This window comes from Clinocottus analis, unplaced genomic scaffold (assembly GCF_023055335.1).
Source record: "Clinocottus analis isolate CAN_PGR_092001 unplaced genomic scaffold, fCliAna1.0.p SCAF_17, whole genome shotgun sequence".
In the NCBI taxonomy this organism is placed as follows: Eukaryota; Metazoa; Chordata; class Actinopteri; order Perciformes; family Cottidae; genus Clinocottus; species Clinocottus analis.
This window is the reverse complement of record NW_027175898.1, coordinates 5,402,694-5,428,745: the sequence shown is the minus strand read 5'-3', so window position 1 is coordinate 5,428,745 and position 26,052 is coordinate 5,402,694. Positions and strand designations below refer to the sequence as shown.

General features: G+C 40.9%; 5 protein-coding genes across 9 annotated transcripts; 1 reads left to right on the top strand and 4 right to left on the bottom strand.

Annotated features, from left to right (window-relative positions):
• Window positions 1-5,080: 5,080 nt before the first annotated feature.
• tmem39b (transmembrane protein 39B) lies at window positions 5,081-9,216 on the bottom strand. 2 transcript variants are annotated; one of them, XM_068580454.1, is made up of 9 exons: window positions 9,047-9,216; window positions 8,149-8,410; window positions 7,652-7,883; window positions 7,425-7,508; window positions 7,018-7,172; window positions 6,106-6,439; window positions 5,820-6,007; window positions 5,613-5,733; window positions 5,081-5,458 (listed from the first exon to the last, which is right to left on the bottom strand). In XM_068580454.1, exons 2-9 carry the CDS (start codon window positions 8,277-8,279, stop codon window positions 5,225-5,227), a joined length of 1,479 nt encoding a protein of 492 aa, XP_068436555.1. In that variant the 5' UTR covers window positions 8,280-8,410; window positions 9,047-9,216; the 3' UTR covers window positions 5,081-5,224. The 2 variants fall into 2 exon arrangements, with proteins under 2 accessions (XP_068436555.1, XP_068436556.1); XM_068580455.1 differs by having other exon boundaries at window positions 7,652-7,871.
• A 706-nt stretch (window positions 9,217-9,922) lies between these two features.
• On the bottom strand, window positions 9,923-15,185 carry khdrbs1a (KH domain containing, RNA binding, signal transduction associated 1a). Of its 2 annotated transcripts, XR_011077644.1 has the most exons (11): window positions 14,827-15,185; window positions 14,190-14,317; window positions 13,745-13,861; window positions 13,491-13,637; window positions 13,154-13,281; window positions 12,716-12,974; window positions 12,527-12,603; window positions 12,366-12,427; window positions 12,013-12,188; window positions 10,188-10,247; window positions 9,923-10,107 (listed from the first exon to the last, which is right to left on the bottom strand). XR_011077644.1 is itself a non-coding variant. In XM_068579662.1 (9 exons), exons 1-9 carry the CDS (start codon window positions 14,915-14,917, stop codon window positions 12,079-12,081), a joined length of 1,119 nt encoding a protein of 372 aa, XP_068435763.1. In that variant the 5' UTR covers window positions 14,918-15,185; the 3' UTR covers window positions 10,962-12,078. The 2 variants fall into 2 exon arrangements, 1 of the variants encoding a protein (XP_068435763.1); XM_068579662.1 differs by lacking the exons at window positions 9,923-10,107; window positions 10,188-10,247 and having other exon boundaries at window positions 10,962-12,188.
• Window positions 15,186-15,579: 394 nt separating this feature from the next.
• zbtb8os (zinc finger and BTB domain containing 8 opposite strand) lies at window positions 15,580-18,852 on the bottom strand. 2 transcript variants are annotated; one of them, XM_068579666.1, is made up of 7 exons: window positions 18,659-18,852; window positions 18,381-18,405; window positions 17,957-18,078; window positions 17,773-17,855; window positions 17,439-17,491; window positions 16,909-16,945; window positions 15,580-16,694 (listed from the first exon to the last, which is right to left on the bottom strand). In XM_068579666.1, the coding sequence occupies exons 1-7, from the start codon at window positions 18,813-18,815 to the stop codon at window positions 16,608-16,610; spliced, it is 564 nt and encodes a 187-aa protein (XP_068435767.1). In that variant the 5' UTR covers window positions 18,816-18,852; the 3' UTR covers window positions 15,580-16,607. The 2 variants fall into 2 exon arrangements, with proteins under 2 accessions (XP_068435767.1, XP_068435768.1); XM_068579667.1 differs by having other exon boundaries at window positions 17,773-17,819.
• A 57-nt stretch (window positions 18,853-18,909) lies between these two features.
• LOC137787329 (histone-binding protein RBBP4) lies at window positions 18,910-22,888 on the top strand. Its single transcript, XM_068579661.1, has 11 exons — window positions 18,910-19,050; window positions 19,489-19,636; window positions 19,716-19,861; window positions 20,317-20,490; window positions 20,581-20,696; window positions 20,903-21,063; window positions 21,184-21,310; window positions 21,403-21,480; window positions 21,837-21,971; window positions 22,066-22,176; window positions 22,339-22,888. Exons 1-11 carry the CDS (start codon window positions 19,035-19,037, stop codon window positions 22,399-22,401), a joined length of 1,275 nt encoding a protein of 424 aa, XP_068435762.1. The 5' UTR covers window positions 18,910-19,034; the 3' UTR covers window positions 22,402-22,888.
• LOC137787331 (syncoilin-like) lies at window positions 22,297-25,330 on the bottom strand. 2 transcript variants are annotated; one of them, XM_068579664.1, is made up of 5 exons: window positions 25,260-25,330; window positions 24,537-24,997; window positions 23,412-23,822; window positions 23,208-23,332; window positions 22,297-23,110 (listed from the first exon to the last, which is right to left on the bottom strand). In XM_068579664.1, the coding sequence occupies exons 2-5, from the start codon at window positions 24,981-24,983 to the stop codon at window positions 23,104-23,106; spliced, it is 990 nt and encodes a 329-aa protein (XP_068435765.1). In that variant the 5' UTR covers window positions 24,984-24,997; window positions 25,260-25,330; the 3' UTR covers window positions 22,297-23,103. The 2 variants fall into 2 exon arrangements, with proteins under 2 accessions (XP_068435765.1, XP_068435764.1); XM_068579663.1 differs by lacking the exon at window positions 25,260-25,330 and having other exon boundaries at window positions 24,537-25,019.
• Window positions 25,331-26,052: the final 722 nt, after the last annotated feature.

The following is a 26,052-nucleotide window of genomic DNA, read 5'->3' as shown; positions in this document are numbered from 1 at the left end:
CATTTATCAAAAATTTTATTTTAACAAAAACGAGTGAATAAATAATATAAAATGACTTATCATCTTATGAGGAAGACGTTTGAACCAGTGAATAAAAAGAATAAAATAAATACATAATTGTACACAATATTTTTTATGTAGTCACGTGATGTTGCAGTAAGGTGCTGTCCCATTCATATTCACAGCAGCTTAAGCCCTCACAGACTCTCACACTCAACCACTGAGCAGCTGACGTCAGTGAGTCCCTGAGGGTTCAGGGCTTGAGGGTTTAGGGTGGAGATGGGATTGGGCGGCAGAGTAAAGGTGTGTACCCTTTCTACCAGCAGATGGAAGTATAAGTGTATGTAAAGATTAAACCTTTAATCTGCGTTAGATTCTAAACCATACATTTAGTTATATTTACCTGTTAAATAGATCTAGGTTATTGATACAGACATATTAAATGCTCTTTATTTTCTCTTATATTGAATTTCATGTTTAATTTGCAACCTAACTATATACATCATGTATGTACTTTTTATATTTGTGTCGTCTTAGAACCAAACATTTCTACATGGAAGAGTGAGCATGTGTTGATCGTAAGGCAATACATAATGATAATTAAAAAATAAAGAGAATGTTGTTTATTCATACCTGTGCTTCTCATTTTTACCTTCATTATATTATCACTGCACCATCATCACTTACTGTCATACTCATTCAACATCTCACCTGTTCTGTTCTACCTCTGCTGTTAGTGTCTTCGCACGTAATGGACTGAACATTGTTTTGCTACAACTACATGTCACTTCTTGATTTGTTACACTTTTATACAACAGTATTTTTAATACACCATTATTATTATAATGTTTTTATTACAGTTGTTACCATGTCATACTGTTATACCGCCATTATGGTACTTTGAGAAGACTGGAACAAACCTGAACATGCACACCTCTTAAGTGTAACAGCGATTATAATCACACAACTATATAGATTATAGATTATATAGATTTAGTCATATTTGGTTTTGTTTTCTGAAATCAATCCTTTAATAAAGACTGTTGTAATACATTATGCACAGCATACAACACACTCAGCTCGGATAACAAAAACTAACTTTAATAGGAATGCCCCCTGGTGTGTTAGTTTGACTGTATTTCAATGTATTTTTGCCGTTTTTTTAAATTGTTAAAAAACAAATTGAAATTGTTAAAAAAAAAAAAATTAAAAAAATAATAATACAATTTAAAAAATAAATAATTAATACAATTTAAAAAATAAATAATTAATTAAAAATACATTTAAAAAAATAATAAATTAAAAAGAGTAACTGGCTTGGCCGTAAATATTTTATTCGTTTAAAAAACAACATAAAGTTTTTAACGGGGGATATATGCCATATTCTATACAGTACAGCATATATGTGGCATGTTGGAATTTGCCAATTCCAACTTACCTGTTGCATTGTTTTGGCTTGTGGGAGGAAACTGCCGCGTAAACCCACACTGCACGGGGAGATCAATGCAAACTCACACGTACATTCAGGGGGTCGAGCCAACTCACTCACCAGGTGCAGGCGCGCGAGAGCACCTGCACTTGGGTGCTCACAAGGGGACTCGGAGTCCAGCTGCGAGCGGGAGTCGAACCCGCGCCCGAGATTGTACGACAAGCCTAGTGTCCAACCACTAAGCCACCGTGCAGCCCGATTAGATAGAATATGAAACTCTATTTATCTTTGCCAATTCAGAAATAAACAACGTAGATATTGCGCAACCAGCGCAATGGGTTAGATAACGTCTTCGTCTCAAGAGAAGCAATGTGTAAATATCTCCTCCGAGGTGCAGAACACAAACCTGCGTCCAACAGTCCGATATAATGTGTGCAGAGGAAGTGTTGCTGGGATTTAGGGTCCAATATCTAATTAATAACTTTTGTTTAGGTAAAGTGTAGTCCGTTATGCGTCTATGAGTGTATGTGTGTCTGTGAGTGTGTGTGTGTGTGTGTGTGTGTGTGTGTGTGTGTGTGTGTGTGTGTGTGTGTGTGTGTGTGTGTGTGTGTGTGTGTGTGTGTCTGTGAGTGTGTGCGTCTGTGAGTGTGTTAGTGTAGAGAACAAGTTCTGATGTTCAAACAAATCCTGTTTTCTGATTTGTATTTCTTTATTTTTGATAAATTCTTTATTGTTGCGATTGTTTGCACTGTGCATTTGCACTGTCAGTTCTGTATTTGTGATAAAAGGTTGCAAATTAATGTTTTTTGAGAAGAAATTAGTTTTTTAACCGATTAATCGAAAATATAATCAACCATTTAATCGCTTATTCAAATAATTGTTAGCTGCAGCCCTATTGTACAGTACAAGTCTTTGCGCGCGCAACGGAAATGGTCGTGGTTTGCTGTGGGCAGCACGAGGCAGTGAGTGATGTCAAATGCCGGTTGGGCAAAGTCTGATGCCGTTGGAAGCCACAGGGACGAGTTGGCTGAACTCATAATCAAACTGGATGAACAGGTTGCTGCAAAAAGCGCAGAGCTCCAAAGGCTGTAGGATCTGTTGTATTACAACCGCACACAGTTGCACTGACAGACGTATCCACACACACACACACGCACACACACACACACACACACACACACACACACACACACACACTCGTACACTCTCACAGTTATTGTTTAAAATGGTTCTGTCTTATGATTTAAATATAGTGTAGATTGTAACAGTTTGATTTTACGTTGACAGATAAGATCTTCAAAGGCTGTATACCTCAGAGCATATTGTTCATTAAAGTTATTTGATTGATTTCCTTTTTTTACACGCATATCAGGAAAGGTGCGATGTTGATCTTAAATTTCATTTGAAGTGGTCTTGAAAAGGTCTTAAAAGGTCTTAAATTTGAGATGAAAAATCCTGGGGGTACCGTGTTATCAGATGAAAGGACGCTAACCAAAATGACCATGAATGCTGTCAACACATCCGGGACCGTAGATCTGTCCTTTACAGTAAGATATCACGCTTCAACAACTCCAAACTATGCAATAAAAACTCCGTAATATCCAACAGAAAATTAGCTATGACAGTACATTTGAGGAAAGGGTGTATTTCATACATTTATTGATTTTCTTTGCTCAATTTACAAAGAGTTTGAAATAAAATGGCTGTTCTAACAAAAAAGCCATGAGAACAGTAACATCATGCGTTGCCTTTGATATAGGTTTGTATTTACACATTCAGAGTTTATGCCTGAGTATCCTCTTTTCTATTCATATTTTGTGCTTTTTTATCTCTCTAAACCTGGCCTGTTGGTTTGACTGTATTTTTCCGTTTGTTATTGACAATTTATAAAATAGTACATGTGCAATTATTGAAAAAAGAGCAACCGGATATCGGAAGAAAAAAAAAAGCAATAGGGTTTTAACGGGAGATATATGCCATATTCTATGCAGTACGGCATATATGTGACCTATGCCCTTCTACTTTACCCTTTACCCTCTACCCTCCTCTATACCCGCATTGTTTTGGCCTGTGGGAGGAACCCTATGAGAGGAAACCCACGCACACACGGGGAGATCAATGCAAACTCACTCATACACTTGGGCGATTCACTGACAACTCACAACCAACCCACAACTCGAGAGTTGAAGTTGAGTCGAAGACTTACAGCACAATGCACGCTTACCCGGAGGGAGTTGGACTCGAACAGGCAACCTCATGTATGTCAGGCTTAGTGTCCAGCCACTAAGCCACCGTGCGGCCCGAAAGAATAGAATATGGAGTTCTATTTATCTTTGTCTATTCAGAAATAAACAACTTGGATATTGCGCAACCAGGGTCACGTGACCAAGCCACAGTGTTGACTCGGAGACGCGCAAATAATGCCCGTCCAAATCCGGCGTTAGCATTTTAGTTAAGCGCCCGTTTTCAGCGGATTTAATGGTGTCAAACAAAACTTTAACTTATTACCTTTCAAGCAAATATTGATTTAATAATTAGAGTTGGCTTTTCCTTTACTGGAGCCGGGTAAAGGACGCTAACGCAGGTAAATTAGCTGTGCGCTGCTCTTCACCAGTCAGACTACTTCTATCCTCGTAGTAAACACTGTCTGCGCGATGTTGGTTATTCTGGCATAATAACGTTCAGCAGGGTCAGCAAAATGACCATCAATGCTGTGAACAGATCCGGAACCGTAGATCTGACCTTCACAATAAGATATCACGCTTCAACAACTCCAAACTATGTAATAAAAGCTGCGTAATTTCCATTTCAGTGTACACCACCACCTGCTGGATGTTTTGTTAAACTCTTCTCACGTCACTGGCAAAACAGCAGCTGATTCATCATGTTTCTTACATGCTCAGGTTATACAATCAGTAAATTAATGTGAAATGTTGAATAGCATAACGTCTATTGGGTGTAAGGTTAACTTTTAAAAACTGCCAACATTTCAAATATGATTAAAATGTGTTCAAAAAATTAAAGATATATATAAACACACACACACACACACACATCTTGAACTTATATATAAACTTTTTGCAGATTGATTTACACATTCTATATCCATATTATCACACACACACACACACACACACACACACACACACACACACACACACACACACACACACGCACACACACACACACACACACATGACCTACCTTTCTTTTCTCCTTGCTATTTCTCTTTTCTGCTTCTTTCTACTCTTTTCTTCTTCTCTCAACTATTTTCTGCTTCTCTGTTTTCTTTTCTCCGTCTTGAGCTAGACACTGAACACCCGGGCGCTTAACAGCAGGACATTGCTCCTTAAGAAGGCTTTAGATAATAAAAAAAAAGTCAGCTAAATTAAAGGTAATGTAATAATCATTCAAAAAATATGAATCTTGGATTCCGTTAATAATTTTTGCCTCCATACATTTTCAATAGCCAAATAAAAATATGTAATGCAATTAAAACATACAAAAATAAGTTTGTGCAACCTGTCAACTGAAATGTACACATATTGGCTAAGAAATATTTCAAATTTTGAGTTTAACCTTTGAGGCACAGAGGTTCCTTGTGGTCAGAATGGAAACCGATATCAGGACCAAATAAAACTAATACGAACCTTTAAAGTAATACAAAAATATGTCTTTTTATTATGGCAGATCAGAACAGAAACGTGACACAAAATGCAGTTTGTAGAAAAAATACAGAGCTCTTAGGCATGTTTTTGTTGTTCCAGAGTGAATGCGAACAATAATAACTAAAATCTAACTAACTTTCTGGTCTGATGAGCTGTTTGAGTACGAGTATGCCTTTCCTAGGACTATTCTGTCTCTGAGCAGCTTGAAGAAGGCGTAGTAGTTGCTGAAGAGAATCAGAGCAAGTGATATCGTCTGATGCCACTTTTCTGAACATATCAACGAATAGAGCTGGTAGAATATCATGGCACCTTCCAGGATGATGAGTATGTTCAATATTCGTAAAGGCTTGTTGAAGAAGAACTAAGGCGAGGGAGAGAGACAGGAAGCAGTCATCAGACCAAGTATGTGCAAGTAGCTGCCTTTTTATAATACCGCAGATATTTTATAAAACAGGCAGTACAGGAAATCTGTGGTGTCTCAGGTCTACAGGACCTGTTAATTTAGGAATACTCACATAGAAGCGATAATGGGACACGTCCGACGGAACGGCAACATTGTAGTGACCCATGGCCTTGTAGACGTTCTTATTATGTTTGACCAGGACTCCCTGTGGCCACATGTACTCTTCTGTCCATCTGGGCAAAGAGAGACAGCAGAATGTAATTAGGATTTGAATCGAAATGGACATTGAGCCCAGTGATACACCAGGAGTGGTACATACATGTGCTGAAGAACGTTGGAGCAGAGGGAGGGGTCTACTTTCTGCCAGCAGCCCAGGTGAGCTGCGGCCTTGTGAAGCAGGTCACAGTATCGAGGTGGCAACAGGTGCCTCATGAGGATGACTGACGTACTGACTGACACCAGAATAAACAGCTCACAAGACCAACGCTTGTCCACATACTGTGTACTCTGAAGTAAAAGAGAGAGAGAAAAATAAGTTTTATTAAAGCATGAAAGCATATTTCGTTATTAACGTGTAAAAGGTTACAATTTAGACAGTGTCTTACCTTGACGAACCAGACCGGAACAAAGGCCACATAGTAAGCACTGAGCATTGAGCTCACCAGCACCTCCTTCATCCTCCAGTTGAAGTCCATCTTCAGGTACTCCACCTCCTTGCGGATGAGATCCGGTGAGAGGCAGCAGGCATGAGTCGGCATGGCCTGGACGCCGTACAGCTGGCTGGTGTGCTGCTTCCACGTCTCCTTCAGCACAGTCAGGTAGTCCCGGCCCCGGCCCATGCTGCCTACCTCCTTGGAGCCGATGCTGGCAACGGGGGAGAGCAGACCTGCTCGCCGGAAGTCACAGCTCAACCGGAAGAATGGAATATACATCCCGAATCTGTGGAAAAAACATACCTTTACAATACCTAAAGCCTTGCTTGCTTCCACACTGGTGGTTGAGCAAAGCTCTCCCAGTGAAAACAAACATTTGGGACACCATCTTTGTGATTTTGTCACAAAGATGGTGACGATCTCAATCACTGCTTGTTAGGTGAAATGCTAAGGCCAAAGTGTTTGCAAGCAAAGACACCATGGACAGCAGCGTCCAGACATAATGTTATTAATATTCAATAAAACGGATGTTACAAGGCAGTGTTTCAACTCTTCACGAGAGTGCTCAGGAGACAACAAACACCAGATCACTTCAATCATTCAAACCTCAGTGCAGATTACTTTTAAGTGAGCCAAGTTTTTTGCCAACAATGTATACAGCTTGTTTCAGCAAAAACTGTTTTAAAACACATTTGACATCCGGCAGCATCCAATCCAGCTTATGAAAGATGGGGAAAACATGAACGCAAAGACACCAGCAGGAACGTATAAACTACTATGCAAATGCATCGAGGCTTTTGTAGAGCGTGCGGACAATATGGAAAATTGAGTACAACCCTCTTTGTTCTCCTTGCGTTTACTCACGGGTAGCAGAGGAAGAGCAGGCTGAGGACAGAGTATGTCCTGAAGAGGTAAATAAGGGAGCGACACAGGCTCCAGCCTGTCAGCGTTAGCACAGCAAACCGAGCCATCACCAGAAAGATCGAATGAGGGAAGGATAGTTTCCCACTCTGTGATGCCTGGACAGATGGAGGGAGATAGAATAGTCGCATTGATATAATTTGGCCATTTGATTTTTATTCAAAGTGGAACAGAATCAAAGATGTGAAAGAGAGGAAGCACATATATCTGTAGTAGTTCGTTACTTCAAACCCCTGCATCCAATACAGAGGGACATGACTTGTGCCATTTCATATTGAAACATATAGCAACACATGTGAGGGACGAAAGCAAAATATTAAAAATGTTGAAGCCAAAAATGTAACTCTTACCTCTTTAACAATTGCTGCAATTAACCTCCTTGCTAGTATGATGACTGTGAACACCAGCATGTTATAATCAATAAGGTGAAAGTTCTGTAAATAATAAGATGGATTCAGGATTATTTCTCCCACTTGCAAATTTCCAAACAGAGACACAGGAACGACCACTGAAAATAACAAAGATAACCATAACATAAACACAATCATCTGCCAACAGCTGACCAGGGAGTGCTCACCAGCGATGTGTGTGAAGGAGGGTGCGATGGGGGGTACCACCACACAGTCTTGTAGATGTTGACGTAATGGACAAACAGGGCGATGAGGTGGCAGAAGAAAAGATGGAGCTCGAACAGCACGTTGCGATCCATCGATAACTCTGGGATCTTACAGTGCTTCAGAGGAACAACCGTCTGCGCAGCCAACGGGGGATTGGACATGCATGTCCCCGAACCATTCCTGCAGACAAAACTAAACTTGTATTAGTGCACTTTACATTCTCGATTCGTGTTGTTCTGAGTTTGTACTCATGGTTGAATGCACTTACACTAAGTCGCTTTGGATAAAAGCGTCAGCTAAATGAAATTTCATGTCATCTATTAGGATGCCTACATCACTCTGTGATAACATGGGACAACTGGAGTGGCACAGGGGCAGTCCATCAAGACTCCCAGGCTGCAACGGTCACTTCTTAACTCCCTCTGTGTGTGTCTAGCAGACGTATGTCAGAGCTCACCTTGTCCGGGATCGCACCCCTGTGACCGGGGAGCTGGTGGAGTGGTTCCCGTTGCTGACAGAGCCCGGTTCGTTGCTCAGTGGAGGTCTGCAGTACGTGGTGCGGTTCGCCCCTCTCCTTCCACCGGCCATCGCAGACGCACCCACGACTCACTTCTCCCAGCTACAAGACGGTCTTTTTTAATTATTTTTATTTACGATTTCTCTCCTTATGCTGGTATCTGTTCACAAGGAGGCGAGTCACTGTGCTCGAGAAGGCCGATCTAGAATGACAAAATGCGGAAAAACATGTATTGACCAATGGTCTGGAAGTGATTTAAAATCAGTCCGCGACATGTATCACGTAGGCTAGAAGTCCCCGGAGGAGCCTCAGTTGCTGGTGAAGTCATATTTTGCTCAGTGATTTGATTAGTCACATAGTTGACAATAAGGAGTGGAGCACATTCATAACAACCACAACATAAACACATATCTCCAAGTTTAAGGCTTCATGGCAAATGAAAGCACGTGCACGGTCTATGTAGATGTACAACAAGAAGAAAAAATGTCCCTCATAAATCACGCGCGATTAGTTATCTGACCGTTGAACAAGTGAGAGACAGCTTCATAGCATCTCTTTATATGGGGCAAGTTGTGTTTTTGCGGAAGCTGACACTACGAGCTAGCGAAGCAGCGACACAATCTGCTCTCTCCCCGGTCACAGAGTTCACGTGAACCGTGTCAGTGCCAGACACGAGGCAGAGGGCCAAACCAACGTGGACCCCCGTGCATCAGGCGACGGACTCGGTCTGTCCGCCAAGACCACGCTTGATTAAATAAAAGATTTGAGGCCTAAGCTAACAGTACCTCTGACTAGCTAGCTAACCGAGCTCCCGGAGCAGACAAGTACATTGGCTCACCAGTGGCTCCGCTACCGGCGCTACGAGCTGCTCCGGTGCATCAACAACAAGTCAGACGCAGTAAATCTTCAAAATATTATTTGAAATACTGGCATGTTTTCCATCGAAATCCGCGAAGGCAGTCATTGTTGATGTGAAACTAGCCGCTGATAGACGGGGGCGCGGATCTGATGGCGACCTGTGGGAGGAGAGTCACTTAAAGGGGTATTACACCGCTAACGTGGGGTATTCATGTACTTACACGGTTATACACTTGAGGATCGCGGTCAAAATTTAATTATAAACTGTGTGTATACAGTTCACCTGGGTTGGTGCAACTTGTTTACATGATTGGAGAAAATTTTAAATTTGTTGGTGAATTTGTATTGATTGACATTTGACTAACAAATGGACAAACTGGGAAAGGCATGTGGAATCTAACGTTTCCAGAATGGTTTTGGACATTTAAATGTAAAACATTAATTTACCAGGCTTCTCCCACTTTACAAATCTTAACCACAAGCTCAGATACGGGAACTGGAAAAGAAGATCTTGTGCAGTGTGAAAATACAGCATTGTTTGCGTACCAAACCCTGCATCTCCTCTTAATAGCAGTTCATCTGTTCTGCATCTCAGGCAGTCAAGGAAGATGCACAATAATTTATTTGGTAAAACTGTGACAGTTAAGTCTAAACCAGGCAACACCAAAAATATGATATATATAATTCAAGACAAGAATGATAAGCAAGACACGTCCTTCTCATTAAAACCTTAGTGCAGCCTTAACTATAGGCAACCATCCAGCTAATATGGACAGACTACTTATGGTGACCAAAACACATTCAAATAAGGACACACAATTTACTTTTTTTAAAAAACACTTTATTTTTTTCTCTCCATAAAAAGTATTTTTACTTGGGTAAAAATAATGTAAATCTGGACACATTTAATAAAAATATAAAAATTCCACATGATCACATCATGAAAGTATCAACAATAAATCCCACAGGGGGTAATATTGACAAAGAAGCGGTCAGCCTCAAAGACGCAGCAAGGCCTCTTTCCAGGGACTTTTAATGGACCTGTTGAAGACAGAAGATTTTAATGATCTTAAGAGCAAAATTCAAGGCCAACAATAGTATGCAGTATCTTCTCAACTGACCATAAAAGCCTGGTAAACTGGAGTTCAATGTGTCAAATGCACCTACAGTTTTCTGACAACCTAAAAAGAGAAACAGAAATGAGATCTTGGACACACCAGTGACTTCATGCACAGTGAACAACACACATGCAAAACTAACTTTAAACTACAAAAGTATCATGCAACTCAAGCTGAAAGGTTTTGTCCATCAAAGGGAAGTTTTAAGGCTTTGAGTGCAACTACTAAATTTCATTAATCTACATTCTACAGAAATTATCAAGATGGAAATTGGTAAGTATTGAGTGAAATGAATGGACCATTATTGGTTTTATTTGAGCAAGAGTTGCATCACAACCATTTCTGATTGTTTTGTACGGCTTATTTTGCTCGGAAATAACTACAGATAGCATAATTTTGTACTTCAATGTTTTTGATATGTTTTGGATGACTTTCATTACTTGATGTTTTGCACAGAAAACAAAACGAAACAAAAAAAAATCTAACAAATGAGTGTTGGGGTTAGTTTTACCTTCTTGTGGCGATCTTTAGGCTTTTAGAATCCTCTCCTCTGCGATTTTTTTCTTTTTTAAAAACCAGCCAGCATGACTTTGCATCAAAGTCAAGTAAGATCCCTGCAAGCTTGATTTGAAATACTGTTGAAATTCCGTTATTTCAAGTGGCTGAAGATACATTGCTCTCTTGAGAGCTTGAATAGATACACTAACTGAAGGTTAATGACAATCCATGTTCAAGCACTACATCATTCTCAATTCAAAACATGTATTTGGCAGCACATTACCTCAAGGAATGAGCTTTATTTTATTGTTTTTGAAGGCGACATTACAAGTGTCATTTAGATAAGTTTTAAAAACAGACGAAGAGGATAAGCTCAATGTCATTACACTGCTTTTTTTTTGTCAGGCTAACGTGTATACATACAGCTTAATCAGCGTTGTTGAGAAACCACTGAGGACCACTTTCACAAACTGAAGGCATTCCTTTGGTACAACAAAGGCAAAATACCATGTTTAGTTTGATTAAAAAGAAACTAGAAACTTTATTGAAACACGCACTGCAGAAAAACATTTGGGGATATATTTAGTATCCTATTTAGCCAAAGGTACACAGGCATTATGCATTTTGGAGACGGTACGGCTTAAAAGCATACACAGTTTTCCTAAGGTTATGTACAAAATATTGAGTTGGCTGCTGCCTTCCTCTCACACAGTAAGGATTGTTAATCCTTTAGCTTTACAAGAATTAGTCGATCAACGTTGATTTCGCAAATAATAGTCCGGACAGATCACAATATATCAATTGTAAAGTTGGGCAAAAATAGAAGCATTTCTCTTTGCCAAATGGATTTCAAAAGTATTTTAGGATAATCTATAACTTCACACCAGACTAGATTTGTATTGCAGTATAAACAAATAAAAGATAAGACTTTTGTTGTTTTTTATCAAACGGCTCAGGGCTGTATTTGAGTTTGTGACTAAATCTGTTGAAGTGAAGTTACATTGTGAATCATTTTTGTCCAGTCATGAAGGACTTTTAGATTGCAGCCTACGTGAGAAGAATTTATCGCCACAGTCACATTTTGTTCAGATGCAATTAACTTAACGATAAATCATTAAAATGGTACTCTTGTTTCTTTGTTAGGGTTATGTCACTAGGACCTGCCAACTACGTAACTGAAACAAACATTAAATGGAAACAGGTAAACAACGAAAAAACCCGTCTTCATGTTTCTCCTCTGGCACTCTATGATACATCCAACAAAACGTCTACCGAGGTTAAAAATAAAAAATAAACCATAAAAAAAGGGAACAAACGAGCGGGAAATTACTTTTTGAAAAGTTCAGTGAGTTACAATCGGAGACAGTTGCCATAGCAACTCTCTACCAGTAGCCGTTCAGTATCTTCCATAGGGATGCTCTCTATACGTTCCCTTCGACTGCCTGGGGGCGGCGGTCTTGCCTCCAGCCCCGGAGCTGGACCATGAGTTGTCCCACTCATCTTGAGCTACAAAGACAAAGGAGAAACACAGGAACAAATCATTAGTGAGGTAGACAGGACATCCAATCAGCAAGTCCTCCACAAGTGTTCTCAGTGTGTGTGTGTGTGTGTGTGTGTGTGTGTGTGTGTGTGTGTGTGTGTGTGTGTCCGTGACAAAAATCAAGGGTAATTTTATTATCTTACCATAAGGCTCATATGGGGTTTCCTGGGCCTCTCCGTGTCCATAATCATAATATTCAGTATCTCTGTGGGCAGTAAAGAAGTGTGAGTATAATACTGCTTCAATTTGAGTATGTATGTATTCAGATTTAGCGGGCAGGTCAACCAACTTAATTTCAACTTACGCAGGTGCTGGTTGCTGATTATAATAATTGTCGTATCCCTCATAGGCAGGCTCTGCATACTGCTCTTCGTAAGCAGGCTACAATGAGCAAAAATGATGTTAGTATTGCAACCAAAGGAACCCACATTGCACCTTATGGGTTAGCAAGAGACAAGTCATGTAAAAAGAAACCAGGACGTAAGCGACTTACATAGTCCTCATAGCCATCAGATTTGGACTGTGATGCGGAGGGAGGACCCTGGTGAGACATAGCTGCAGAGGGAAGCATCCTTGAAGCCCCTGCTGCAGGTGGTCTAGAACGGGGGGCCGAGCCCCCTCTATTAGGAGCAGACGGTGGTCCACCCCTACCTGATGGTGCACCTCTATGCCCGTTGCCACGCCCTAATCCTCCCCGTGGTCCTCCACCACGCATTGAGCCTCTGGGAGCCCCACGTGGCATCCCTCGCCCCCTGTGGATGATTAACCAGGTTGTAAAACGTGAACAACATATTTTTAAAACCAGCAATAGAAGTGACTTTAGGATAATTTCACTGCTTAAAAACCCAGGTGTGTTTACTAATGACATAATTTCAAGATGATGCTACAATGAGCCGCTGTAGATGTTTTGGACATGAAATCAGGCTCCTACCTTGGTCCTCCAGCACCAGGTGGTCCACCCCTGCCTCTTCCGAGGTGACCGCCTCGCCCCCTGCCTGAGCCATCCTGGGATCCATTCAGGAAGTGAGGATCCATGTACGGGTCATGCTCGCCGGGCTCCTACAGACGAGACAAAAACAGTCAATGACAACCCAGGCCCTTATACTTTTTCCTCAAACCTGTAGTCATTCTTTACTTATATCGTATGTTACGGTATTATCGTCTAGTGTAATCTAGGACTAAAAAATACTTGCCATGCCATTTTGACAACTGTCAGCACAAAATAACATTTCTGTAACGGGGGTTTTTAGGTTCATTCGGGCACATACCGGGATAAGGAACTTCTTGACCTCCTCCATAGCATGAGCCATGCGCATATAGGCTTCTGGTATGGGTGCCATCACCTCAATGAATACATGCAGCTCCATAGACAGATGAGCATATTTGGCCTCACCACCCTTTCTCAACTCTTCCTCCTGAAAAAAGAGATGGAATGCAAATTACGATCAACGTACAAAACATTAGGGCAATACCAGGCAACACCCTTTAAATAAATAGTGCAGGAAAACGTTTTTATAGATACCTTATTCTTGTCCCTCATAGAGCCTTTACCCAGCACAGAAATCTTTGCACCGGTCTCTTCCTGGAGTCTCTTGATTGTGCTGCCTTGTGGTCCCAAAAGCTTACCAACAAAGTTGACCTGTAGGGGATATTTCAAGTTTATTTGCAGCATTACCAGTAAAATAAGTGAATGCACAGCAGGTTTTATCCACTCCTAAATTATATCAGGTCTATTCCACTGTTGTAATAGACATTCAAAATCTGCATTTACAGAATGCTGCAAAATTGTTCATGCAGAAACAAGCTTAGTGGGGCACAGATCACATGACTAGACTAATTCTGGGACAGCCAGGCTGGATGAAAAGGGGGTGACAGGATGTATTATGAATATGTTATGTTAATTGAGGCTTTATTCCTTTACTTCATACGACATCCAAGCACTAGATGAGAAAGATGAAAGCGCTCACCCTGGGGTACTGCTTGGTAGGAATGAGTACCCGCTCTTTCAGTTTGAGATTCTTGGTGGCGAACAGGTCCAGATACGTCTCCTTCTCTGGCTCTTTCTTGGTGTCGCCTTTCTGAATCCTCTCAATCTCTGCAGGCCAGACAACACGATTTTATGCATGTGGAATTTACTGGTAAAACTATACTTGAGCAATAACCAAAAATGTGATGCATGGCAAAGATATTAAGTGCCAATTCAAGTCCTTTTGACCATTGTGACCCGTAACATAAAGCACCGTGCAACAATGAGTGGATGCTGCAAAAGGACCCGTGGTGTGAACGTGCTATTGCTCAACACCGATCATTTAATTCATTTAAAACATGTATGCCGTACATTATTTTAATTGATCCTTCTCAGTATATTTAAACAAAACATTGCACGTTTTCAACTAAGAGGGTTTGACCCACATTGCTAACAACCACGTGTTCATTACGCCATTGTTCAGGCCTGTACCGGCCGATGTGTACTCGTATAAGCGCGCACACACACACACACACACACACACACACACACACACACAAAAGCGACTAGGCCTCGCGCCACGCTGCCATTGTAGCGCGAGTCTTTTATTCGCCTCTACCAGGTAGAAAACACTTCACCTGCAGAAATGAGTTTGGTTGCGTGCGTGAACGACGAATCCAAGCTGTCTTTCTCAGCCAGTAGCTCCGGAAGGTATTTAGTGTCTTCCATTTTGATTTTCCTTTGTGGGCTCGCGTCAAAATTGAACGCTTGGCTCGTAACGCACCAGTACGGCCGGTTTAAACCACAACGCCCCGCTACGTTCGTTCAATGCTGCAACCCAGTAGACGACCCGGTGTCTGCGACTGCGGCACAAGAAGCGGTCGAGTTGCAGGACGACTACGTAGGTTTTCCGTTGCAAGTCGCGCGGCTCTCTTCAATGGACAAAGGAGCAATGGCGCAGCTGCATTTCAGTGTGGTGGGAGGAGGAAGATACGCGAGAAGAGCCGATGACGTCACCACCGGAGCGCACCAAGGTAATCGGGAGGGAAAGGCAGCGGGGGCGCGATCCCCTTAAACCGGTTGCTTGTGAATTTTAACCTATTGTTGTAGATCCAAAGCCTTTTCGCTCCCATATTAAAACAAATATGTAATCATTACAATTAAAAGGTGGATCTTATATCAACGCTGGTTACTGAACACCGCGATTTCATTGGTTAGACATGGGAGGACAATTTGTCCTGCTGTGGTTTTATACAAACTATTCCAACCGGTGAAAATTGTTAGATGCGTCCATTGTACATGGTTGGAACAACGGGGTGCCTCCATTTGAAGCAACTTTGTAACTTGCATAATTTACAGAACAAACATTTTAGTTAAGCTGCAATACACAATTATTTGTACGTCTTCTTTTTAATTAGATCATTTGTTTATTATTTTTCGTGTAAAGTAATAAAAAAAGGGTCATAAAACATACATTTATATGATAACACTGCACCAAGCAATCCCTGCAAAGAGCATACTTACTGAACCCAATTATTTATTTTTACACTAATATGGAACAAAGAAAAACAACAACCAAGTGAGATAACTTGGCCAAAGGGTTAAGCATACAACCAGTAAGCTATAATTAATTTCAGAATAAATAAACAAGAAATGTGTTTGTTACACTTTGTGCAACACAATGTACTACAAAATGGCATTCTTCAATGTTGACTCATTGAAAGCATTATTCCTTTTAAAATGACAGACACATTACATCATTCCTAGTCCTAGGTGTATGTAAATAAACATATGAAAACAATTCAAACAATGTAACTGGTGCTATTAGTCATAATACATATTCCACATTTGCATTGGTAGTTTATGCTGCTGTGTTGAAATCTTAACTTAGTGAGTTTTGTTTTTTCCCCTGCTTTGAAATTCTGATGTTGGAGCTCCTGTTCACTGCTCTGTTCCTCCTTAATGACCAAACACTAACAAAATATTCAAAAGCAAGATTCAATTTTAAAGTATCGATAACCATTTTATCAATTTACAACGATTAAGGCATTGACACAATTTATGTCAAATATGTGATAAATAAGAATTTGCAAAAGAATTTCAAGTAAAACTGTGTTGAAAATTTTTGTAAAAATACTACACCGTTTAAAATTTGAGTTTCTTTTGAATAGTGACTTTAAGTAGAGCGTTTATTTCCATGGTTTTGTGATTTCTGAAATTATATAGTAAAAGATATGTGTCATATCACTAATCTGTAATCTAAAAATTAACAGAAACATTTGAGAAATGTGGCTGTTTGTACAAAAAACAGATTTTACAAGTCAAGAATCAGTGCCTTCGATAAAAGGCCACTTAAATTGGCCGAGTAGATATTCCAGTTTCATTGAACCAGGATTGTGATCTGCCTCTGGGGGTCTTGTCAGATATCAATGATGGCAAATATCTCTGGTTTTTCAATATCGTGGATCTGCATTGCGGAGTATGTGATGGCTTTCACTTCAGTTCCCTGGATTTACAAGAGAGCACATAACACAAACACAGCATTTATGTATTCATTTATTATGTGTTTCACACAATTCTCCTTAAGTCCCATCACTTTCTTTTTTTTTTTTTTTTTAAACGTAGCCTACTGCACTTGTATTCCATAATTTTATTTTATACAGAATACAGAAAAAGTGATATTCTACAGTGACATCTGTAATCAAGCTTCACTGACTTACCTGGGGATGCTTTGCCAGAGAGAATTCTTCACCCCAACTTTAATGAATAAAAGAAAGATGATTGATTGAGAGAGCAGTCTAAAAGAGCTAAATAACATAGAAAAGTAAGACAAGATAGATGAACAACATAATACAAATTAGATGGGAGGGAGCGGTAGCCAAGACAATACAGAAAGACTATGGTCAGTCTTTGGGGAGGGGAACGAGGTAGATTTTCAAATCTTGAGTCAAATGTTTTAAGCATGTGTAGTTTACGGGTGCAATGACCAACTCACGATACTTGTGTAATTGCCAAAAATACTAATGCATAGTAGTGATATTTAGTGCCAATTTAAGTGTTTTTGTCTATGAGCCATAACATAAAGCATGAGGCGAATGGAGCTGTTGAAGGTGTGATTAATCAACACTGATTCTCCAAGTTTACAAGCGCAGTAGAATGTTTTAACATAACTTCCAGATCAGAGAAGTCTTTTTTTGTTTTGATCAAAAGTCACAGTGAGTTAAGTAAACACAACAATAAAAAAACGTACCCAATGGAGCGGATCTTGAAGTGCATTCTGTCGATGTGCAAAACTTTGACCTCCTGGTGGACAGATATAAGATATTAAAAGAAGAATAACATGAAACTTAAAAATAATTGAATGAACAAATAATTAAGTCTGTCCATCAGATAATAATCAAAATATATTATATGTAAATGATGTACGGCATACTGTGACAGGTATGGGTGACATAGATAGGAAAAGACCAATTCCTAAATAAAACTATGGTAGTTCTTACTGCTATGTCCCCATAACCTCCCCTGGATGTTTTGGTAAACTACATAAAAAAACATGTCCAGCATAACTGATCCAACATACTCACCCTGGGAACAAAAAAGAGGTCTGCACTAAACTTGTACAACCAGTCATCTAGGAAGTGGAAAAGAAGAGACTCCATGTCATCCCCTTTTGAGAAGGAAAAATAATATACATCAAGATTTAGTTCTGGTCATATGAAAACGTCAATCGAGGCTCCCGTTGAACAAAAAGCGACACACTGCTCTTACCCTCTGATTCCACATCAACGGTGTCAATCGGCTCCACCGTTTCTGTGTCAGTCATGTAGCCAAACATGCCCATGACACACTGCTCGAAAGCTTCCTCGAGATTGTTTCCCCAAGAGTGAATTCTTTGAAGAGAGAGATACAGTAAGATATTGTTTTATTAGTCCTGTAGTTGGGAAATTGCAGGAATACAGCAGCAGATGGGTAAAATGACACATAGTAAATAAATAATAATAATAATATAAAAAAGAAAAAACAGTAAAGAATCCACAATAGCAATTTTATACTGTATATACAGAGGAGACTGAATAAAATGTATTTATATTGCACAATTGAGGTGAATAAAGTGACCAAAGTGATTAAAGTATAACAAATATAACAGTGACTGAACAACAGACGTTTCACCAAGATATCAGAACACACTTACTGTACATCTGCTGTATGATCCAGGTCTGTAACAGTAAAACACAAGGCGACATGATGAGAGCGTGCATGACGAGCTTAGAGCAGCTGGGCAGTGGTGACGATACTCGTTTTAAAGAATATGTATGTTACACAATTTAGATAAACAGTTTTGTTTAATTAAGTAGAGCATGAACATGACGTTAGTTATAGCTAGCTGACAACGGAAACTGTACAAACAATAGCTAAAGTAATGGTCAACAAGCTAAGCTACCTACAAGTTTATTATAACACCAGACTTACATTCATACTTCTTGTTGATTGGTGGGTATTTTGACTTCGTCACTTTTTGTGCCTCCGTGAGGTCCAGCTGACGGTCGTCCATGGTGAATGTACGTTGGATCAACGCGTTAAAAGAAGTGTAAAACAAACGTGTACCATGTCGGTGTGCCACAACCATTCGCTACCGGCCGGGACGCTACACGTGTAGTCTATGGAGAACGTTCCGGATGAAGAAGCGCTGTTGTGGTGACGACTTCCGGTCGGTATTTAGTCGACGCTGATTGGTCGATCCTGTTCTATTGAGTTGGCGCCATTGCAAGCCTCCGATCTGTTTCCCGAGTGCTCTCGCAAACATTTGTCTACTCTTTGCCAGCAGTAGTGGTTCAACCACGACACAATGGCTGATAAAGAAGGTAAGGGTGGTCACTTTTTCAGAATGAGCTGAAAAAATTTGTGTGTGTGTGAGAGAGACAGGAACTACCAGTCTACCAGTGTTGGCGCGCCAGCCTGCATCACCTTTCATTGTTATAAGCCAGCCAGCGAGCTGTTAGCTAACGTCAGTCGCTAGCAGGCTTGCTAAGCAGAGGTTTTATTGTAGTGGAGGTTAGCTTACTGATCCACACGGAATAACGTATTGCTTAGCCCCCTTTTTATTTGTACCTCTATCTCTAAGACACAAATGTTGACGTTATATTATCAGCCAAATAGACCAGAGTGCTGTTAATGTATTACGGGAAAGCCTTTTCTAAGGAGGGCTCTCCGATATCTCTATTTATACCAGGCAAAGTAGATGCGGCACCACCTGCGTAATTATAAAATGACTTTTTGTAACTGGTACATATGACTTGCAGCTGCATTTGACGATGCTGTGGAGGAAAGGGTGATCAATGAGGAGTACAAGATCTGGAAGAAGAACACCCCTTTCCTCTATGACCTGGTCATGACCCACGCCCTGGAGTGGCCAAGCCTCACTGCCCAGTGGCTGCCCGATGTCACCAGGTGAGAGGAACTCTGTGACATCTTGTTGTTTTTCATGAATGAACATATGCCTCATTTTTTAATTCCTACCTCTTCACAGACCGGAGGGGAAAGACTACAGCGTACACAGGCTGGTTTTGGGAACACACACTTCTGATGAGCAGAATCACATCGTGATTGCGAGCGTTCAGCTCCCCAATGATGATGCCCAGTTTGATGCATCACACTATGACAGCGAGAAAGGAGGTGAGGGATAATGTGTGCATGGGAGGTCATTTGTAATAAAAAAAAATAACTAAAGTATATCATGTGTTGTGTCGAGCTGCTTATTGGGCAAAATAAATGTCTTGATGGGTAAAGTTTGTTCTCATTGGCACTAATGTCCACATAGATTGAAGAAATGCATAGTCGTTGTAAGGCCCTTTTGCGATATTTCAATATTCACATTATTGTCAATCGGTGTCATCAAATTGTCTTAAACAAGTTATTGTATTTGGATGTTGTGGCTCACAGTTCTTGGATGAATTTATTGAAATCTTACTGAAAGCTTAAATGCTTCGGAAAATAGAGGTAATTTTTTTTGTTTTAGATTACATTTTGGTTCATAAAATGCAATACACCATACTGCTCCATAGAACTTAATTATCTTCAACACCAGCTCATTTGCATCAACCATTGAATGCAATTGTTGTTTATTTCAGAGTTTGGGGGCTTCGGATCTGTAAGTGGAAAGATAGAGATTGAGATCAAGATCAACCATGAGGGGGAAGTGAACAGAGCCCGCTACATGCCTCAAAATCCTTGCATCATCGCCACTAAGACCCCCACCAGTGACGTGCTGGTATTTGATTACACAAAGCACCCCTCCAAGCCTGGTAGGATTACAGCCAGAACCCATGTGTTCTTTTCTGCACATTTTTAGTACCATACATACATTTTAGAAACCTGATTTATTTACCTTAAAGACCCCTCTGGAGAATGCACCCCAGATCTGCGTTTGCGAGGGCACCAGAAGGAGGGCTATGGCCTCTCCTGGAACGCAAACCTCAGCGGCTGCCTCCTCAGTGCTTCAGATGACCACGTAAGCGACCGGGTGTTTTAACTAGAATCTTGTGTTTCCCTGTCTCAAGTTTTTTGGGATGTTGAAGTAGTTATAAGTTATTACAAATTAACCTGTTTGTTACTGTTTTTCACAACTAGTCTTTCTTTTGTCATTGTTGCAAAGCATTTTGTAACTTTCTTTGGAATTTCTTTATACATTTTCGTTATCTCCCTCCTGTTTTACAGACAATCTGTCTATGGGACATCAGTGCAGTGCCCAAGGAGGGGAAGATAGTGGATGCCAAGACCATCTTCACAGGCCACACAGCTGTGGTGGAGGATGTTTGCTGGCACCTGCTCCACGAGTCGCTCTTTGGGTCTGTGGCTGATGACCAGAGACTCATGATGTGAGTAGGTTTTTGGTTGGTAACAGATATAACTAGCTATGATAATTCATGTGAATTCAAAGTTGTTTTTCTGTTTCAATCTTCTTTTTAACAATGGTGCTTTTGTCTGCTCTGGCCCAGCTGGGACACGCGGTCCAACAACACCTCCAAGCCCAGCCATGCGGTGGACGCCCACACCGCTGAGGTCAACTGCTTGTCCTTCAATCCCTACAGTGAGTTCATCTTGGCCTCTGGCTCTGCAGATAAGGTGGGTCCACTCTTTCCTCATAGCACTGTTGCTGCCCAGTGAAGTGTTCTCATTTTTTATGAGTTGAAGCTGGAACTACTGTTTCTTTTTAGACGGTGGCTCTTTGGGACCTTAGGAATTTGAAACTGAAGCTTCACTCGTTTGAGTCTCACAAGGACGAGATCTTCCAGGTAAGAAGTCTCCCTCTTGTCAGTTAAATCAATCTGAAAGATTTTTGCAAATCAGGGGTTATGTTGGGACATGGGATCAAGTTTGATCTCACTGCCATTGGTAGAAACAGAAGACTTGTTAAAAATGAAGGCTTAAGGAGCTTTAAAGCCCATTAATATTTTTTTTGCAATGTGCCAAAGTGGCCATCTGCAACTAGCTTCTGGTTGTATGATATCAAGCATGTTACAGTTGTCGTCCATCTGATATGTTTCAGAAGAGGGTTAGGGTTTTGGGCTCGTTCATTGTGGCTTTCCATTGATATGTTTTTGAAGCTCTTTGTCTCAGACATGTAACATCTGGCCTGTCTCTTCAACAGGTTCAGTGGTCTCCTCATAACGAAACCATCCTGGCCTCCAGCGGCACCGACAGGAGGCTCAACGTCTGGGACCTCAGTAAGATCGGAGAGGAACAGTCACCCGAGGATGCTGAGGACGGCCCTCCTGAGCTGCTGGTCAGTTGTGACGACGACGACAACAACTGCTGTGTGTACGTATTAATCAAATGTGAAGTGCTGTAGTGATCCCTCCTGCTCTGCGTCTCTCCAGTTCATCCATGGCGGACACACCGCAAAGATCTCAGACTTCTCTTGGAACCCCAATGAGCCTTGGGTCATCTGCTCTGTATCAGAAGACAACATCATGCAAGTCTGGCAAATGGTAAGAGCTTTGTTTGTCCCATAGTGGGAACTTCAGAAGTTTGTGAAATGATGTAAAACAATGAATATCAGACACAGGAGGGGTAGCATTTCAAAGTGCATTTAATAACATTGAATGCGAGTTACAGGGATTCTACTTTTTTTTTTATTGTTTCTTCTGCAGGCTGAAAATATTTACAACGACGAGGACCCAGAAGGTGCTGCAGATACAGAGGTCCAGGCATGAGTCCAGCCTCCACATCGCTTCATTTGACCTGGTTGTTGAAAACGGATCTGTTGTCCAGTGCCGGTGGCAGACGCAGTAATCTCCTTTCCAAATACATTTTGGGGCAGCAAGGGTTTTAAAAAAAAAATACAAAAATTGAAAAAAAATGACATGCTGCGTCGTCACCTAGTCGTGAAGTATTTAACGTAACTTCTTTTTTTGTTTTTTTAAACTCCTAGTACTCCACTCTGGTTTGTGATTAAGGCATCACAGATGTGTTCAATGTTTAGGTTTGTTTTATTTTTTCATCCTGTTTAGTGGCGCTGAACACATTTCTACAAAAATCCATTTGTATTCAAACTGTACATACTGTGGGGTTCTTGTATTCTCTTGATCTCTTCTGTGTGTCACTTTTATATGTTGTTTTTCTTCTGCATTTTTTTGTTTTTGTGCTACATCTGATCTCTTGTGTACTTAAGTAAATTCATAATAAAATATTTACATTGAATCAATTTTCTTTGCTTCTTGGCACAGCATGCCAGATGTTACGTTTGTAGGTAGTTTAAAAGTATATTATGTCAAAGTAAAAAGTTTAAGTCGTGCTGAATATTGTAGTTATCATTTATGTAATAAATTCTCTGCCAGGGTTTGTAGCTGTAGCAAGAATATGTACTGCAAACAGAATATTTAGGATCCTCCTCTTCAGTCGTTTAACTGGGTTCATCACTGCCTGTGTAAAAAAAAAAAAAAAGTCACATGTTAGTTAATCTTTTAAACCTGATGCTCATAATTCAAAGTAAAATAAACAAGGTTCAGAGTAAACGTACCTCAGAAACGTCAGCTCTTTTAGAATGCTGTCATTACGATCCTCTAAAATTTCCCTGGATTTTCTTTGAACCTTAAACTCCACTTCTAGTTCTCGTAGAGTCTCTTTTAGTTTCTCCACAGTCTCCTGCAAAGTAGAGACACAGTTGGTCTATTTTTTACCAAATAACCACAAGCTATACCCTGTTCTACCTGACTTCAGTGACCTTGTGCTGTGTGTCGCGCTCCTCCCTCTCCCTCTCCATCAGAGTGGCCCTTTGCTCTAGACAGGCTCTCTGCACCTCTAGTCTCTGCATGGCCTCTTTCAGGGGCCCCAATCTGGCCCTCAGGTCCATGGCCTGCTCCCTGCTCTTCCTCAAGGAGTCCTCCCCAACCTGCCTCCTCTTCAGCAGGGCCACGAGCCGAGGCTCGTACCAGCACTCCAGGGCCTTCACGCTGCCGCTTAGCCGCCGCTGCAGTCTGACCGAAGCCTGCCGGCACTGGCTGATGTCACTCATGGCCCTGGACCTGCGGGGCTTTGAGGCCTGGTCCCTCAGGGTGTTGTGCTGGTTCTGCTGGGCCTCCTGGAGCTGGGACAACTCCTGGGTCAGACTTTGAATGTGGGCCTTGAGCTCCTCCTGTGGATGGATGTAAAATTGATTTGAAGGAAAAGATATACACAACTTGTGTAACTGAGAAAAGCTACAGTATACTAAGTTGTTTAAAATGAAAATATTAACAACATACATCCTATTGGAAGTAATATCTTACAAACATTGACCAACATGTCATTCTGTTTATTTTATATGCTTTTTTTAAATGCAAACATAAAGTGGGCTATGTGTTTTAAGTTCCTCACTACACCTCAACTATAAATGCATGACATACAATGTTTTTTTTTTTTTTGAAGTCATACTGACTCATTAAAAATTAGCAACTTATGTTTGTGCATGTGTATGTACATGTTCACAAACTAACGTATGGTCATAAGTGTACAATATAAGGTGTATGATTATGCCTGATTAGATCTGAAACCGTATTGTGCAATAGAATATGTTGCTTTAACATGATTTATATGTGATTTAAAACAAGTTTTTACTCCTTAATTTGTTCTCTGCTACCTTACATTCAGCATTGACGGCTGTTCCTGCAGTTTGTTGTACATATTCACTGTTTTGTGTCATGTTGGTTTTAGTATTTGCTGCAAAACCATTTGTCTGCTTGAGCCAAATAGATACAGTGATTTACATGCAGTAAATTATATCTCAAACTGCAGAACAAACCACAATTATCTGTCATAACCTGCCAGAGTAAATTAATCCTCCAGGCATCATCTATCCAGTGGTTCCCACCTGTGTAACAGCAGACTGAGCCACCTCATACTCCTGTTCAGACAGCATCACCTGGCTCTGGATGCAGTCTCTGGCTGTGGCAAACAGTTTCCTCTTGACCTCCTTCATCTCCTCATAAACAGCAATATAGTCTAGTTGAGCTAGCGTGTGAAGCCTCTGTGTCTCCTCCAGCTTCTTTCTCAGGTGTCCCACAACTCGCATCATGGGTTCCTGCAGACGGAGGAGCTCCTGTATCAGCTCGTTCCTCTGCGTCTCCAGATGGGACACTTGCTGGATGCAGTGGTCGAAAAGCTGCCCCAAGTGGTCCATGACCGCCCGGTCCTTTCGTGGCACAGGATGTGGCGTACACTCAACCAGGGGAGCGGTCGTCCCTGTTTCAGAGTCAGTACGGCTGCTGTCTGGGAACTCTTCAACAAGTCCCATGTCCGAGTCCTTAGGAGATGTCATGTTTTTCTCAATTTCTGTTGATGTTTGATTGTCCATGGCAAAAGAGGAGAGAACAGCCATTAATCAAATGACCTGCAGCAATATGATGATTAAAAACACTCCAATCTGCATATTCCTTTTAGGCTGTTTTGCATAAGAAAGCAATCTAATGTAGATTTAATCATGATGACATTTCTGATTAGGTAAACATCACAGACAAGGAGACCTTCAAAACCTTCATTGTCAAAATCTTCAACTGATCAGTAACAATTCTTATTATCTTGTTTTTATACTTACTTTGTATGGAGAAGACAGTCCAGACAGCTATGAAAACAGTTTGCTCTGTGGTGTGTCGGTCTCCACCAAAACAGAGGCGCACTTTGTGCTTATTAATAACACTGTAGGCACAGGGGAAACTCTATCTAAGACTCTAATGCCCACCGGGGATCACAAACTATGTCAGAGCTGAGGGCAGACCGGCCTACATGCTCTGGATGCATCCGCTAACACATGTCTGGACCAGCCTGGGGGCCAGAGAGACCTATATCTATTCAGCGGCTCTCATGTGCATCTCAGTAGGTGGTGACTTCATGACTTAAAAGTGTTTCCTAATTTCTCTACCTTTTTGACCCACTCTTCTGCACAGGCAGAGAAGGGAACATTAGCAGGCCTATTCTTTAAATAGCTTCCTGAGCTCAGCTGCTCATAAAGTTTGCATGGTTCATATATACAGTATTTGCTTGGAGTGTTTTGCATGCTTCTTGTCAAATTCCTCGCACACAAATAGAGACAAATAGCCACCACACGCAAGAAGGTACCTAAGAAGGACCTATTTTAGTTTTGTGTTTCATATAATTTCTCATATATTATATTTTGACATGAAAAATCACACTAAAAATACAATAAATGAGTATCCACATTAGAAGTAGGCACTGCATGTTTATCTAGAGTGCCTTCATGACAGCATGACTGCGTCATCTGTGTCCATCCATGGCTACATTGAGTCATTGTAACTAAATATCATTGTGTGTGTGTTCTACTCTCCCGTATATCTCCAAATGTGGGGATTACCAATTTGAGGGATTGTTTT